This window comes from Heterodontus francisci, chromosome 13, assembly GCF_036365525.1.
Source record: "Heterodontus francisci isolate sHetFra1 chromosome 13, sHetFra1.hap1, whole genome shotgun sequence".
NCBI classification, from domain to species: domain Eukaryota; kingdom Metazoa; phylum Chordata; class Chondrichthyes; order Heterodontiformes; family Heterodontidae; genus Heterodontus; species Heterodontus francisci.
Window position 1 is genome coordinate 79174249 of NC_090383.1, and position 16910 is coordinate 79191158.

At 45.5% G+C, this 16910-nt stretch overlaps 1 protein-coding gene across 1 annotated transcript in view; it reads right to left on the reverse strand.

Annotated features, from left to right (window-relative positions):
- ush2a (Usher syndrome 2A (autosomal recessive, mild)) overlaps window positions 1–16910 on the reverse strand; it is a 1262450-nt gene that overhangs the window by 254577 nt on the left and 990963 nt on the right. Inside the window, exons 59-65 of the mRNA XM_068045693.1 lie at window positions 14838–15068; window positions 13532–13626; window positions 12470–12635; window positions 11709–11862; window positions 4926–5109; window positions 3111–3139; window positions 1795–1889 (exon numbers count right to left, since the gene is read on the reverse strand). Of these exons, the coding sequence (XP_067901794.1) occupies window positions 1795–1889; window positions 3111–3139; window positions 4926–5109; window positions 11709–11862; window positions 12470–12635; window positions 13532–13626; window positions 14838–15068 (954 nt within the window). The remainder of the gene's footprint in view (window positions 1–1794; window positions 1890–3110; window positions 3140–4925; window positions 5110–11708; window positions 11863–12469; window positions 12636–13531; window positions 13627–14837; window positions 15069–16910) is intronic.

The window sequence follows — 16910 nt, forward strand, 5'->3', positions numbered from 1 at the left end:
TACAAGGTACAGCTTCTGACTACACCACCTCGGCATGGACGGCGGCAGTCTGGGCTGGCTGGGCACTAGTGGAGAGGCAGTGGTGGGAGGATGAATGTCCTCAGCTTGAAAGAGGTTCATGCTCCATGGAGCCACTGCCACTCCCCCAGGTCAGCACCTCAGCAATCCTAGCAATGTGTTGCAGGACAGATTGCTGGACTGCTGTGAGACCCTGAAAGCGCCTTTGAGCGCTGGGGTCTGCAGCCATGACAGCAGCAGTCTGTGTGCATGGCAGCAAGCTGCACTTGCATGGCTGCAAGCTGTGCTTGCATGGCAACAAGCTGAGCATTACAGTGCAGGAGAGAAAGGATGTCTTAGAGGGGTCAAGGACAGAATCTATTTGGTTAGAGCTAAGAAACATTACAAGTACCTTCATACTACTGGGTGTATTCTATAGGCTACCATCTAGTTGGAAAGATATACAGGAACAAATTTGCAAAGAAATTACAAAGAGGTACAAGAACTATAGAATAGTTATAGTGGGGGACTTTAACTATCTGAAAACAGACTTGGATAGTAACAGTGTAAAGGGCAAAGAGGGCGAATAGTTTATAAAGTGTATGCAGGCAAATTTTCTAGATCAGTATGTTTCTGCCACATCGAAGTAGGAGGCACTGCAGGATCTTGTTCTGGGGAATGAAGTGAATCAAATGGATCCAGTGTCAGTTGGGGAATATTTATGGGACAGTGATCACAGTATTATAAGTTTTAGGTTGACTCTGGAAAAGGACAAGGAGCAATCCAGAGTAAAAATAATTAATTGGGGCACAGCCAACTTAAATGGAGTGAGAGCAGATATAGCCCAGGTAAATTGGCTGGCAAAACTGTAACAGAACTATAGGCTGCCTTCAAAAAGGATACAGTTTGGGTACAGTTGAGGTACATTCTCACGAGGGGAAAGGTAAGGCAAACAAATCCAGAACTCCCTGGATTATGACAGTGAGAGTAAGATAAAGCAGAAAAAGCGAGCAAATGAAAGATGTCAAGTGGATAATACAATGCAGAACCAGGTTGGATATAAAAAGTTCAGAGGGGAAGTCAAAAAAGAAATAAGAGAAGCAAAGAGAGAGTATGAGAAGAGACTGGCAGCTAACATAAAAGGGAATCCAAAAGTCTTCGATATAAATAGTTAAATGGTGATAAAAGGAGGAATGGGGCTGATTAGGGACCAAAAAGGGGATTTACGCAAGGAGGCAAGGAGCATGGCTGAGATACTAAATGAGTATTTTGCTTCTGTCTTTACCAAGGCAGAAGATGCTGCCCAAATCATAGTGGAAATGGAGGCAGTTGAGACACTAGATGGGCTAAAAATTGATGAAGAGGAGGTACTGGATAGGTTGGCTGTGCTTAAAGTTGATAAGTCACCAGGGCCAGATGAGATGCATCCAAGGATACTGAGGGAAGTAAGGGTGGAAATTGCAGAGTCTTAGGCCACAATCTTCCAATCCTCCTTAGATACAGGGGTGGTGCCAGAGGACTGGGGAATTGCAAATATTACACCTTTGTTCAAAAAAACGGAGTAACGATAAGTGGAGCCACTACAAGCCAGTCAGGTTAACCTCGGTGGTGGGAAAGCTTTAGAAACGATAATTCAGGAAAAAATTAAGTCACTTCACCAAATGTGGATTAATTAAGGAAAGCCAGCACAGATTTGTTAAGGGCAAATCATATTTAACTAACTTGCTTCAGTTTTTTGATGAAGTAACAGAAACGCTGTTGAGGGTAATGTGGTTGATGTGGTGCATACTGACTTACAAAAGGCAGTTGATATAGTGCCACATAACATGCTTGTCAGCCAAGGTAAAGCCCATGAAATAAAAAGGACAGTGGCAGAATGGATACAAAGTTGGCTGAGTGACAAAAAACAGAGTAGTGGTGAACAATTGTTTTTCGGACTGGAGGAAGATACATAGTCAGGTTCCCCAGGGCTCGGTGTTAGGACCACTGCTTTTCTTGATTTATATTAAAGACCTAGACTTTCGTTTACGGGGTACAATATCAAACTTTGCAGATGATACAAAACTTGGAAGGATTGTGAACTATGAGGAGGATAGTGATAAACTTCACGAGGACTTAGACAAACTGGTGGAATGGGTGGATTAGTGGCAGATGAAATTTAATGCAGAGAAGTGTGAAGTGATGCATTTTAGTAGGAAGAACGAGGAGAGGCAAAATAAATTAAAAGATACAAATCTACAGGGGGTGCAGATGCAAAGGGAGCTAGTGTATTATGTGCACAGACCATTGTAGATGGCAGGACAGGTTGAGAAAGTGGTTAATAAAACATACAGGATCCTGGGTTTTATAAATAGGGGCATAGAAGACAAAAGCAAGAAAGATATGATGAGCCTGTATGAAACACTGGTTCAGTCTCAACTGGAGTATATTGTCCAATTCTGGGCACCACACATTAGGAATGATGTGAAGGACGTTGGAGAGGGTGCAGAAAAGATTCATGAGGTAAGTGTGACTGCCATTGACATCAAGGCAGCATTTGGACCAAGTGTGGCATCAAGGAGCCCGAGCAAAATTGGTATCAATGGGAATCGGGGGAAAACTCTCCGCTGATTGGAGTCTTACCGAGCGTAAAGGAAGATGGTTGCAGTTGTTGGAGGTCAATTATCTCAGCTCCAGAACATTGCTGCAGGAGTTCCTCAGGGTAGTGTCCTAGGCCCAACCATCTTCAGCTACTTCATCAATGACCTTCCTTCAATCATAAGGTCAGAAGTGGGGATGTTTGCTGATGATTGCACAATGTTCAGCATCATTTGTGACTCCTCAGATACTGAAGCAGCCCATGTAGAAATGCAGCAAGACCTGGACAATATCCAGGCTTGGGCTGATAAGTGGCAAGTAACATTTGCACACACAAATGCCAGGCAATAACCATCTCCAACAAGAGAGAATCTCACCATCTCCCCATGACATTCAATGGCATTACCATCACTGAATCCCCCACTATCAACATCTTGGGGGTTATCATTGACCAGAAACAAAAGTGGACCAGCCCTATTTATACTGTAGCTGTAAAAATAGGTCAGAGGTTGGGAATTCTGCGACGAGTAACTCACCTCCTGACTTTCCAAAGCCTGTCCACCATCTACAAGGCACAAATCAAGAGTGTGATGGAATACTCTCCACTTTCCTGGATGGGTGCAGCTCCAACAACACTCAAGAAGCTTGACAGCATCCAGGACAAAGCAGTCCGCTTGATTGGCAGCCCAGGCACTCCCTCCACCACCAATGCACAGTGGCAGCAGTGTGTACCATATACAAGATGCACTGCAGCAACGGACCAAGGCTTCTAAGACAGCACTTCCCAAACCCGCGATCTCTACAACCGAGAACGACCAGGGCAGCTAATGCATGGGAACACCACCACCTGCAAGTTACCCTCCAAGCCACACAGCAGCCTGACTTGGAATTATATCGCTGTTCCTTTACGGTCTCTGGGTCAAAATCCTGGATCTCCCACATGGACTGCAGCAGTTCAAGAAGGCAGCAGACCATCACCTTCTCAAGGGCAATTAGCGACGGACAATAAATGCTGGCCTAGCCTACATCCCATAAATGAATAAAATAAAATCAAAGCAGCTGGAGTTCCCCAGTGGTGTTAGAGTGTAAACTTGACAGTTTAACTCTATTCTGCATAGACTATAGTAAGGTTAATGCAATAACAAAGGCAGACTCCTACCCAATTCTTTGCTTGGAAGACTGTATTGACCGAGTGGGCAGTACCATGTTTCTTACAACAATAGATTTGTTAAACGGATACATACAGGTTCCTTTAACACCCCAAGCTAAAGAAATATCAGCCTTTGTCAGACCAGACGGTCTTTTCCAATGCTGGGCGATGCCATTTGGGCTAAAAAATGCCCCAGCCACTTTTCAGAGACTAATGAACCAAGTGACAGCCAGTGTTCCTAACAGTGTGGTTTACCTTGATGATATGCTGGTATACAGTGGCACTTGGAAGGACCACTTGGAACAACTAGAGCTCTGTTCAGCAAATTACAATTGGCTGATTTAGTGATAAACCTTGCCAAAAGTGAATTTGCAAAAGCCAGAGTAACCAATCTCCAGCATATAGTAGGCCAAGGACAAGTGTTGCCAAGAACAGCGAAGGTACAAGCATTGGCGGAGTTCCCCACCCTAGGACTCGGCGAGAAATCATGAGGTTCTTGGGGATGTCTGGTTTCTACAACAAGTTTGTACCAAATTTTAGTACTTTAGCTGCTCCACTGACAGATCTGCTATAAAGAAAGAAAACAAGTGTCACGCAGGCCCCCACCTGCCAAGCATGAGGCATATTAGTTTTGTCACATGGACATTAAATTTCAAACTGTTGTTGAAGTGAAGAATGTACTTGCTTTAAAAGAAATGCCAGATCTTGGCTGGAAAGACATTTGCATATTAACAGTGTTTGGACGGACCAAACAGCCATTCCCTGACACATTCAACCCCCAATGGACCCTTGGCTGGAAAGACATTTGCATATTAACAGACAGTGCTTGGAAAGGACAAAGGACCATTCCCTGACACATTCAACCCGCAATGGACTTTTGATCACCAGACATTGATGGTGGGGGAGCTTGCATTCCAGGTTGACTGCTAAGGTGGACGAATACACAAATGGACATGGTCAAACCAGCTAGTCACATGACTAACTTGCTGGGCAACCTGAGTTTTCTGAATTTGTACAAACAGTTTGGACAGAGTGTCTGTTTGCTCCTGAACTAAGAAGTTATTTCCTGTCTCCTCCCATCTCTTTCTCACAAGCCTCTGAATCCATTGAAGACACATGAACCCCAAGAGAGAAAAGTCTCCTATAGCGAACAAGGTTCAAGAAGAATACTGGGCCCCAACGAAAAGCAAGATCTACCTACAATCAAGGACTCTACAGTGAGCTCGAAGAACAGCTAACACCAAGATAGTGTGGTCAAGGAGTGCCAAGAATCTTATAAGAGGCTGAAAGCCATTTTGATTAATGAACCAGTGTTGGCTGCTCCAAATTTCACTTAGCCCTTCAAGGTAACAATTGATGCCAGTGACTTGGGGGTTGGTGCAGTCCTGTTACAACACAATGAATCAGGCATAGAAAGGCCAGCGGGATACTTTTCCAAAATGCTAAATCAACACCAAAAATGATATTCAACAGTGGAAAAAGAAACCCTCAGCTTATTACTAGCTCTTAAGCATTTTGAGGTCTATGTTCACCATGACTACAGAAAGACATTGGTATATACTGATCATAACCCCCTAGCCTTTGTGGAGCAATTCAAAAACCATAATGCCAGACTATTCCAATGGCGTTTACTATTGCAACCTTACCACTTAAAGATTATCCACATTATAGGAAAAAAATAATGTAATTGTGGATGCTTTGTTTAGGATTTAATTTTGCTTTGAATTATCTGAGTGCAAAGATGGTATAAAGCAGAACTGTATTAGCGACAGGTAAAGAGTGAATGAGTATGAGTGTGAAATAAGTTTTAAAATATTTTTCATCTTCTGTTTTTTCCCACTCTTTGTAATGAAATGCATTTGAAAATGGCATTTCATTCCTTCAAGGATGGAGGGGTTAGGACGGTGCTTCTATATTTTTTGTTAAGTTTTTTTTCAGGACTCATGTATTTTTGAATTATGGACATTGTTTTATTTGGGAAAACTGAAAAAGGATTCCATGGATGTTGTTTTTCACTGGGGTAATTGAAAATACATTGCGAGGCCTTGCTTGAAAACAACATTTACTGGAAGTTACCTGTATTCAGATAAATACCCAACAGGGGCTTTTTGACTTGGGGGAGATGTTTACAGAGAAATGACAGGTCAATATTTATAGGGGTCAGGAGGCTTGACTCTTGAGATATTGTTTTTGGTTTCACTTTGGACAGTGTGTTGGGGGGTGAACTGTTTTGAAGGCAGTTGGAGTCACCATCAGCACCCTCTGCCATCTTTTTGAGAACTTCCTGAGAATCAAGTGGAAGAAATAGAGAAACAGATGCTGCTTTTTTCCTGAAAAGCCTGCCAGACACCCCTGATGCCACATTTCTCCTGGAAAGTCTGCCAAACTGATCCTCAACGTCGCCTGAAAAGTACTGCTCTAGAAAGATCCCAGTAACGGCCGTCTATGCGTACTTGGGACGCCAAACCAAAAAGGGACAACTGACATCTTTCCATCTCTTCTCTTTTTTCTTCAAGAATCAGCAATTATTTGGCCGAAGTATTCTTTTTTCTCTTTTTTATTGTAACAGAGCTCTAAAGATAAAATCTCTATTTTTCGGTTAACCAGTGTGTGTGTGTGTTTGAGCGGCTAAAGTAAAGGGAGCTTTCATATTTCAATATGTGCATTAATACTTTGCTTTGTTACTGGTTAAGTCTCGTTTTATAATAAACTGATAATTTTGTTGTTTATTAAAGAAACCTGGTTGATGTATGTTATTCTGGGATAAAGAGTAGAGTCTAAGATTGACTGCATTGGTAACTGGGTAAACATTTAAATATATATTGTGACCTGGAGAAAAGACAGTGCACTCCTCCCACCTTGCAACAATTGATTTTAAGCAGGTAAACAATTTTGTGAAAGTAATACATAGGAATACAGTTGCCCACTCTGGACCTATTCCTGGAGATTTGGTCCCATGACATTTGATCAATGACATTCACTACAGTCTTCAAATGTACTTAATAGCGTAATAACTTCTCTCTCAAATTTATACAACAGGTCGTATGGGGACCAATACCAAATTGTGTTCGAGAGATCAGAACGCATGGTTGGTCTAGATAAAATGACCAATGCCCAAGTACAATATAATTTTGTGTCATGATATCAGTCGACTACATCATGACATCTTCATGAAACAGGCAGGCATGTGCTAATGTGTTCAAAAAGCATATTTGTATTTTTTTTATTCATTCATGGGATGTGGGTGCCGCTGGCTAGGCCAGCATTTATTGCCCATCCCTAATTGCCCTTGAGATGGTGGTGGTGAGCTGCCTTCTTGAACTGCTGCAGTCCATGTGAGGTAGCTGAACCCACAGCGCTGTTAGGAAGGGAGTTCCAGGATTTTGACCCAGCGACAGTGAAGGAATGGCAATACAATTCCAAGTCAGGATGGTGTGTGACTTGGAGGGGAACTTACAGGTGGTGGATCTGCTTCCCTTATCCTTCTAGTTGGTAGAGATCGCAGGTTTGGAAAGTGCTGTCTTAGAAGCCTTGGTCCGTTGCTGCAGTGCATCTTGTATGTGGTACACACTGCTGCCACTGTGCGTCGGTGGTGGAGGGGCTGAATGTTGTAGGTGGTGGATGGGGTGCCAATCAAGTGGGCTGCTTGAGTGAGCTGGATGGTGTTGGGCTTCTTGAGTGTTGTTGGAGCTGCACCCATCCAGGTAAGTGGAGATTATTCCATCATGCCTCGTAGATGGTGGACAGGCTTTGGGGAGTCAGGAGGTGAGTTACTCACCGCAGGATTCCTAATCCCTGACCTCCTCTTGTAGCCACGGTATTTATATGGCTGGTCCAGTTCAGTTTCTGGTCAATGGTAACCCCTAGGATGTTGATAGTGGGGGAATCAGCAATCGTAGTGCCATTGAATGTCAAGGGGAGATGGTTAGATTCTCTCTTGTTGGAGATGGTCATTGCCTGGCACTAGTGTGTACAAATGTTTCTTGCCACTTATCAGCCCAAGACTGGATATTGTCCAGGTCTTGCTGCATTTCTACACGGACTGCTTCACTATCTGAGGAGTCACGAATGGTGCTGAACATTGTGCAATCATCAGCGAACATCCCCACTTCTGACCTTATGATTGAAGGAAGGTCATTGATGAAGTAGCTGAAGATGGTTGGGCCTAGGACACTACCCTGAGAAACTACTGCGGTGATGTCCTGGAGCTGAGATGATTGACCTCCAACACTACAATCATCTTCCTTTGTGCTAGTTATGACTCCAACCAGCAGAGATTTTCCCCCCTGATTCCCATTGACTTCAGTTTTTCTAGGGCTCCTTGATGCCATACTCGGTCAAATGCTGCCGTGATGTCAAGGGCAGTCACTCTCACCTCACCTCTTGAGTTCAGCTCTTTTGTCCATGTTTGAACCAAGGCTGTAATGAGGTCAAAAGCTGAGTGGCCCTGGCGGAACCCAAACTGAGCGTCCCTAAGCAGGTTATTGCTGAGCAAGTGCCACTTGATAGCACTATCGATGACACCTTCCATCACTTTAACTGATGATTGAAAGTAGACTTATGGGGTGGTAATTGGCCAGGTTGGACTTGTCCTGCTTTTTGTGTACAGGACATACCTGGGCAATTTTCCACATTGCCAGGTAGATGCCAGTGTTGTAGCTGTACTGGAACAGGTGGCTAGGGGCACGGCATGTTCTGGAGCACAGGTCTTCAGTACTATTGCCAGAATATTGTCAGGGCCCATAGCCTTTGCAGTATCCAGTGCCTTCAGTCATTTCATGATATCACACGGAGTGAATCGAATTGGCTGAAGTCTGGCATCTGTGTTGCTGGAGACTTCAGGAGGAGGCCGAGATGGATCATCAACTCGGCACTTCTGGCTGAAGATTGTTGCAAATGCTTCAGTCTTATCTTTTGCACTGATGTACTGGGCTTCCCCATCATTAAGGATGGGGATATTTGTGGAGACACCGCCTCTAGTTAGTTGTTTAATTGCCCACCACCATTCACGGCTGGATGTGGCAGGACTGCAGAGCTTAGATCTGAACTGTTGATTATGGGATCACTTAGCTCTGTCTATCGCATGCTGCTTACATAGTTTGGCACGCAAGTAGTCCTGTGTTGTAGCTTCACCCGGTTGACACCTTGTTTTGAGGTATGCCTGGTGCTGCTCCTGGCAGGTCGTCCTGCACTCTTCATTGAACCAGGCTTGGTTTCCTGGCTTGATAGTAACGGTAGAATGGGGAATATGCTGGGCCATGAGGTTACAGATTGTGGTTGAGTACAGTTCTGCTGCTGCTGATGGCCCACAGTGCCTCATGGATCCCCAGTTTTGCATTGGTAGATCTGTTCCGAATCTATCCTATTGAGCACGGTGGTCATGCCACACGACACAATGGTGGGTATCCTCAATGTGAAGGCGGGATGTTGTCTCCACAAGGACTGTGCGGTGGTCGCTCCTACCAATACTGTCCTGGACAGATGCATCTATGGCAGACAGATTGGTGAGGATGAGGTCAAGTATGTTTTTCCCTCTTGCCGGTTTCCTCACCACCTGCCGCATGCCCTGTCTAGCAGCTATATCCTTTAGGACTTGGCCAGTAGTGGTGCTACCAGCCACTCTTGGTGATGGACATTGAAGTCCCCCACCCAGAGTACATTCTGTGCCCTTGCCACCCTCAGTGCTTCCTCCAAGTGGCGATCAACATGGAGGAGTACTGATTCATCAGCTGAGGATGGGCAGTAGGTGGTAATAAGCAGGACGTTTCCTTGCCCATGTTTGACCTGATGCCATGAGAATTCATGTGGTCCGGAGTTGATGTTAAGGACTACCAGAGCAACTCCTTTCCAATGTATACCACTGTGCCGCCACCTCTGCTTGGTCTGTCCTGCCGGTGGGACAGGACATACCTGGGGATGGTGATGGCATTGTCTGGGAAATTGTCCGTAAGGTATGATTCCTCAGTATGACTATGTCGGGCTGTTGCTTAACTAGTCTGTGGAACAGCTCTCCCAATCTGGCATAGCCCCCAGATGTTAGTAAGGAGGACTTTGCAGGGTTGACAGGGCTGGATTTGCCATTGTTGTTTCCGGTGCCTAGGTCGATGCCAGGTGGTCTGTCTGGTTTCATTCTGTTTTAATGACTTCATAGCGATTAGGTACAACTGAGTGGCTTACTAGGCCATTTCAGAGGGCATTGAAGAGTCAACCACATTGCTGTGGGTCTGGAGTCACATGTAGGCCAGACCAGGTAAGGACAGCAGATTTCCTTCCCTGAAGGACATTACTGAACCAGATGAGTTTTTACAACAATAGACAATGGTTTCATGGCCATCATTAGACTAGCTTTTAATTCCAGATTTATTAACTGAATTCAAATTCCACCTTCTACTGTGGTGGGATTCGAACCCATGTCCTCAAAGAAATACCCTGGGTCTCTGGGTTACTAGTCCAGTGACAATACCACTACAACACCGCGACTGTATGTGTGTTGGGGGAAGGTTTGGCTGGGGGGGTGGCGTGGGAGATGTGCTTCAAGTCTACAAAGACTATGCTGTCCCCAATGCAATGCTTTTACTAACCACAATTGGGAAAATACAGGCACTATGGTCGAGAAAAAAAAGTTGGCCTTTCTGACCACAAAATCCTGTTTAATAGAGTATTCAGGGCCTACATTGGATAGCCCCTGAAAACAGGCGCAGTGATCATGATGCACAATTAATTCACATCTGTTCAATGTTATGTAGGCAACAAGCCAACCTGCTCATTTGAAAGATTGCTGCATGCAGCAAGCGCTAACCATGCAGTTCATTGGCTGCAGGCATCAGCAGGGGATCCAACATAACTTCCTCGTATCACTTAAAGCTAGCCTGCACTTTTTAAAGTGGTTGCAGCAGGTCCTGGCAGTCATGTAGAATGTAAGTCTGACCTGGGAAACAGTGAAGAATGGTGCAATTTGGGGAGAGCAGGCTCCATGGCTTTTGGACACTGGACTGGAGACCTTGGTGGGAGAGGTGGAAAGTAGAAGATAAGTCCTGTATCGACAGGATGCCAGGAGGTCTTCCAGACACATACTCCAAAGGCAGTGGCAGCAGATAGTGTTGGAGGTCAGTTGAAGGCAGTTTAATAAAGACACAATACAAGCAAGACTGTTGTCCTGTGAGTTCCTAACATGGTGTCAGAGTGGAGCTGAGGTTGAGTGTTGAAGAGCTGTACAGAAGCACAGTTACTAAAAGGGGAACACATGAATGTTCAGAGCTGCTGAAAGCTGCTAAAAGCCACAGGAAGTCACAGAAAAAGAACAAAGAAGCACTGAAAGCACCGGGTAAGACACAGTGGCTGCAAATCTTTCTTTTGCAGTGCTGGTCAAAATGAAACGAGATGCAAAGCAGAATTGGCGGTTTTTCCACTCGCAATGGCAAAATTACGAAACTGCGAGAGATTTAATTAACAAACTAGAGCAGCGAGAAGTAGCTATACTTTTATCACTGTTGGAGAGAGACTGTTACAAAATGTATTCCACCCTAAATCTCTCCGAAAAACAAAAAAAAAAGGGACAGCAGAAATTTTGGCTGGAATTTTACACCCCCAAATGAGTGAGCTGGTGATGGGCAGGTTGGGGAAGGGGCGTTAAATTGAGTGGGAGGCAGGGGGGGGGGGGACCGTTCCCGACCCTGTCCCACCTCCATTGCAAATTTACACAGGGAGGTGGCGGCAAGAAACGGCCTGCCTGCCCCAGGCCAATCAAGGCCAATTAACTGCCACTTAAGGGCCTCCACCCGCCGCGGTGGGTATTTTACCCTTGGCTGGCGGGTGGTTGAGGCCTCAAAAAGCCCGCCTGGTGAAACCAGGTGGCCTTCTTGCGGGCTGGTGGGGGGCCCTCCTAATTGGGCATCCTGTGCGCCACGGAGGGCCGGCCCCCAAAGCCCCAACTGCCCCCAATGCACTACACCTCCCCTGCTCCCCCCTAACCAGCCCCGCTTGCCTTGCCGGGGCCTGACCGATTGTCCCCAGCGAGACCATAAAAACTTATGTTCGTTCCGGGGCTGTCCTTCATCTTCCTTCTGACGGTTGGGTTTAGTCCCTGCAGTGGCCACCATTCTGATTGGCCGGCAGCTCCACTAGGCAGGACTTCCAGCCTCAAGGAGGTGGAAGTCCCACCCAAGACCAATTAAGGGCCCGGGGAGCGTAAAATCCCAGTCTGGCTCCCCAGGTCTGGCAGAGGTGGGCTCGCCATCAACTTTTTGGCCAGTGGACGGGGGCCCCGCCCAACAAAAAATTATGACCTTTGAAAGCCTTGAAGGCACGCTTTGAACCCCAATTGAACGTAACTTACGAACGGTATCTGTTCAATATTAGGGCCTAAGGTGAAAAGGGGTCCATTGATCAATATGTGACTGCATTAGCACAGCTCGCAGAATTCCGTGAATTTGCATAATTAAAAGGTGAACTAATTAAAGACAGGATTGTATTCGGCATAAGAGATCCCACAGTGAAAGCACATCTCATGAGAGAGGAGAAACATACTCCCAGGAAAGTGATTGACATGTGCAGAAGCGCTGAGGTTGTAAATCAGCAGCTGGAGCATATCCAAAGCAGAACAGACCAGGCCTTGCAGTATGCTGACAGACATTCCAGGCTGAAAGGGCAGAAAGATCACGGACAAAGGGCAGGATGCAAATACTGCAGAGGAGATCACACAGGGAAAAGGAGGCATGTCCAGCGTGGGGATAGCAGTGTTCTCACTGCAAGAAGCCGAGCCATGTTGCACACCAGTGTTTGGCTAGAAGGAAGCACAACAAGCAGGTACGGATGGCCACTGGAAAGATGTCAGCCGAAGATTCCGACGAATCACTATACACCATACAACAGGTTGGTTCAGTCAGGTCGATAGTTGATAAATGGTTTGTGACTGTTGGAATGATGATTGCAGAAGGAGAACATCAAGTCAACATAAAGTGTTCCTAGAGAAGGAAAATCACCCAGATGAACAGCCGACGACAACATTCACATGCACCATTAAGAGACCAGCATGATTTAAAGACTGTGTGTGCAATGTCTGTGCAGAGACTGATGAAAATAACAAACTGCTAATGCATGAGAGCAGTTGTGTGCATAATGGGTAACTTGGGCAACTCACAGTGTAAATGATAATGCATGCAATTTTATTTGTTTGAAAAGGGGAATGTTTGGGATAGAAATGCAATACTGTACTAATGTGCCTCCTGGTTTGCCATAGTCATGTGACCTCTACCATGAGACACTCACTGTAGGGATCCATCAGAAGGCAGTTCAATAAAGACACAGTACAAGCAAGACTGTGTTGTCCTGTGAGCTTGCAATAGAGCTTACACAAATGGGCATTAAAGTAGTCGAGGTCAGTAAATACATCTTCAAATGCCATCTCCTACCAACTGCAACACTAGCCTCAAACACTCCTGGAGCTAAGCAGAGGAGAACAAATGTGCCTATATGTCCGAACCCACATGGAGGAGATGGGGCTGCCCATTATTGGAACGCTCCTTGCTGAGACCTTGGCCATGCCAGCGAGGCTGAAATCATCGCAGATGACGGTATCGTCATACCAAACCCTCCTTCTCACATTCTACTTCCCCCTCATCACACACTATCTTCTGATTTACTGGCTGCAGATGGTGTAAGCACGCATCTCTGACTTTCCCCCACTTCCTGCTCCAGAACTTGTGCCTTTTTCCTTTCAGATAACCAAGAAGTGCAACCTATCCAGGGAGTGGAGGAACATAAAGAAGTATAATGATGAAGATACTACACTGTCACTTAATTTCACACTCGCAGCCATCAGCTCGGATACCATCACTGCTCTTATCTTCGAGAATGGATTAGAGGTGAGATCTGCAAGTGGTGAGACACTGGGCATGAGTGGTCTGCAGCAAGGGCACAAGGCAAAGATAAAACAAGTGCCAGCTCGCTGCACAGTTTTCAGACAAACACTTTGATAGGGTAGCCTACAGAAGAATTCCAATGGGCATGCACAACTAACTGGTTGGTACATTGGGAAGCCTGCCAGAAAGCCTGCAGTCAATGTCAAGGAGCATGGAGGAATCCAGCATCAACTTGGCACAAGGTTTTCCGCAGACCTTGGTGCCCATCTATATTTATAAATTTGGTTTGGAATGTTTATTTTGTGCTGGCTTTTATTTTTGCATTGTGGCCAAGCTGGCACCTTGATGATCAGTGATAGAGGGAAGGTAAGATGTGGAACAGTTGGTGAATACAGAGTTGGGGTTATGCTGACTGGTTTCGCACTCAAATGAGTTCTTCACTAACAGCCCAAGTAGAAAGGGGCTATCTAGGTTGCCTCCTCCCCTTCCTATTCCTCCTCCTCATCTTCCTCCTCATGCTCCCGTTCCTCAATTGTTTGTCATATTGTTGGTGGCAAAGTCTGTGGCCTCATGAAGCCAAGGTTGTACAGAATGCAGCTGACCACTGTGAATATTGAGTACTGCAGGGCTCCTCTAGAGCCATTCAGGCAGCAGAAGCATTGTTTCAGCACCCCAATGGTATACACATTTCATGTGGTAGCATTTCTTTAATTGTATGCCTGCCCCTTTCACCATGGGGAAGCTTACAAAAGGGGAGAGGGTGGCATAGTGGTAATGTCATTGGACTAGTAATTGAGGGACCCAGCCTAATGCTCTGAGGATAAGGGCTCAAATCTCACCAAGGCAGCTGGTGGAATTTAAATTCAATTAATTATTAAAAACAATTACTTTTTTAAAAATCTGGAATTGAAAGTAAGTCTCAGTATTGGTGCCATGAAACTATCATCGATTATGATAAAAACCCATCTGGTTCACTCATGTGGCCAGTGCTGAGATTGCAGCTCCACGGAAGGGCGCCTCAAAGGCAGAGCGCCCTCGAAGACCGGTAAGGTGGGTTGGGGGACTCCAGGGCCAGGCAGGCAGACCCCAGCGATCAGGGGTGGGGGAGTACGGTTTGTGGTGCATTTGTTGTGCTGTTGCCGGGGGGCTGGCTATTGCCACTGGGGTGGGGGGAACCTCCGTGTGCCATGGGATGCTGATAAAGGAGCACCCCCCCCAACCCTGGAACCTGCTGGCAGGCTGCCAGGGTGTACCTGGAGGATTCTCCACACAGCAGCGGGCCCTCCTGATGCAGGCAAAATGTCCACGGAGGTGGGAAGTGGCCCTTAATTGGCCACTTAAGTGGCTCAATTGGCCAGCAAGCAGGCGATCGCACCACCACATTTCCCACCGCTGGCAGTATGCCATGGCAGTGGGAAGACATTGGTCTCCCCTCCTGACTTCTTCCCTTGCCATATTGCCAGTCCTCCTGCCTCCCTGCCCACCTCCAATGGGAAAAGTCAGCCCACTGTTTCTTGCTGAATTTTAGGTCAGACAATTGCTCCTAGGTGTATATGCTGAGAGCCCTTCTCCCCCTCCTACTCCTCCCTCTTCCAGGAGCATATCCTGCTCTGTGTGACCTCTTTTCATTCTCCAAATCACCCAAGGGGAATGCCTACTGGTACACCCATATATGGGAGCTACTGGTTTGTTTAGATGTCTTGAAGTCAGCAAAAAGCCCTTTGGCACCTGCTACACCACACACTGTAGAATTTTACAACTTGAAACAACGATAGAAAGCACCAAAAACATATTGAATCATAGCAGCAGCCAGAAGAAATCAACCAGCAACTGTAAGTAGTTGATGATCCCTTTAAATAGCGCTAGTGGGGTTCCTTCCTGCTGCTGAACGTGTGTTCAGCTGTGCAAGGTTAAGAGAGGGCAGTAGCTGGAGCACTGAGCTCCAAAATGGCACAGCTGGTGTCAAATCAACATTTCTACAGACATTTTGTGGTGTGGCTTGCAGCTATGTGGCTGGTGAAGGTGTCAACAGCTGTTGCATCTGCTCACTCTGATGGGAAATTAAAGGTGATAGACTGATGCCCCTTTTGGATTTAAATGGTAGTTGACTTCCACTTCCAATTCCACAGCATTAATTCTGTGTTAAAGGAGAATATTGTGCAGAGAATTTTCAGTATAGAGTGTTTTCTCTTCTCTTTTCCTCCTGTTTACGATTTCAAGAAGAAGAATTTAATATCATCCTGACTTGCTTCTGTTCATTCCCTCATTAACCTCCTCATCAGGACAGTGTCCAGCAGGATTCACCCCACAAGTGTGCCCATATGCTGTGGATGCCATGTTGGAGCTCCAACAGCACTCTAGTGGCCAAAAAATGGGTGCTAATGAGCCCAATTTTTCCCCCTTACTGCCCATATGACCATGGTCTGTGGGAGACCAGGGTTACAGGAGCCAGAGGTCAAAGATCAATATAAAAGAAGCTATAGTTTTCCTTCATGTAAAAGACCCACAGCATTTTAAAATGCGTGAAATTTCAGAAGGTAATTAAAAGTCTACTAACATAGCAAAATGCCTCATAATGCATTTGCAGCATTTTGACCTTTTGGTGCTAAACCCAAATGAAGTTCGCAGACTGGTTGCACCTTACCTACTGAAAGTGCAGTCACATGAACATTCAGTAGAACATAGATAAGGCTCAAGTTCGGGTCATCAGAAGGATGCAGGCACCAGCCAAAATGTGGAAGCTTTTATCTCCCAGGTCGCCAGCAGCGGCGCCTAGAAGATTAATCATCCATTTCGAGAGAGCCCCAAGAAATTCAGGAGGGTTGACAACCGTACATCAGAATTTTATCTGAGTGGATGAGCCAGATTATTAAAAAGCCCTCAGAGCAATTTATACACCCTTTCCCGTTAGGAGCATCTGAAGTCCTGTCCTCAGCTGAGCCTTACATTAGGTGAAACAGCTGTAGAAGTAAACTAAAAAAAAGTAACTACTTGAAGTACAAAGTATTAAATAAAATAGGTACTTCATCAAAGATACAGCTATATATTTTTTAAAAGGAAATTCAAATGTGAAAAGTCTGAGTTCATGTTTATTAACTGTACTCATGAATATCCTGTGCTATTGCTTATACTGACTCTGAAGTTCTGCTGTTATAAGGATGGGGCGTGAAACTGAGGAAAGTCGCACATGTCCAGTGAAAAAATTTGAAAAGAAATTTCTAAGACTTCTGCTCAGAGATATGGAGCAAGCAATTTTTAATTTCTGGAAGATAAATAATTAATTTCCCTTATCCACTGTGGCTGCAGAAATAAATCTTTATGTAAAC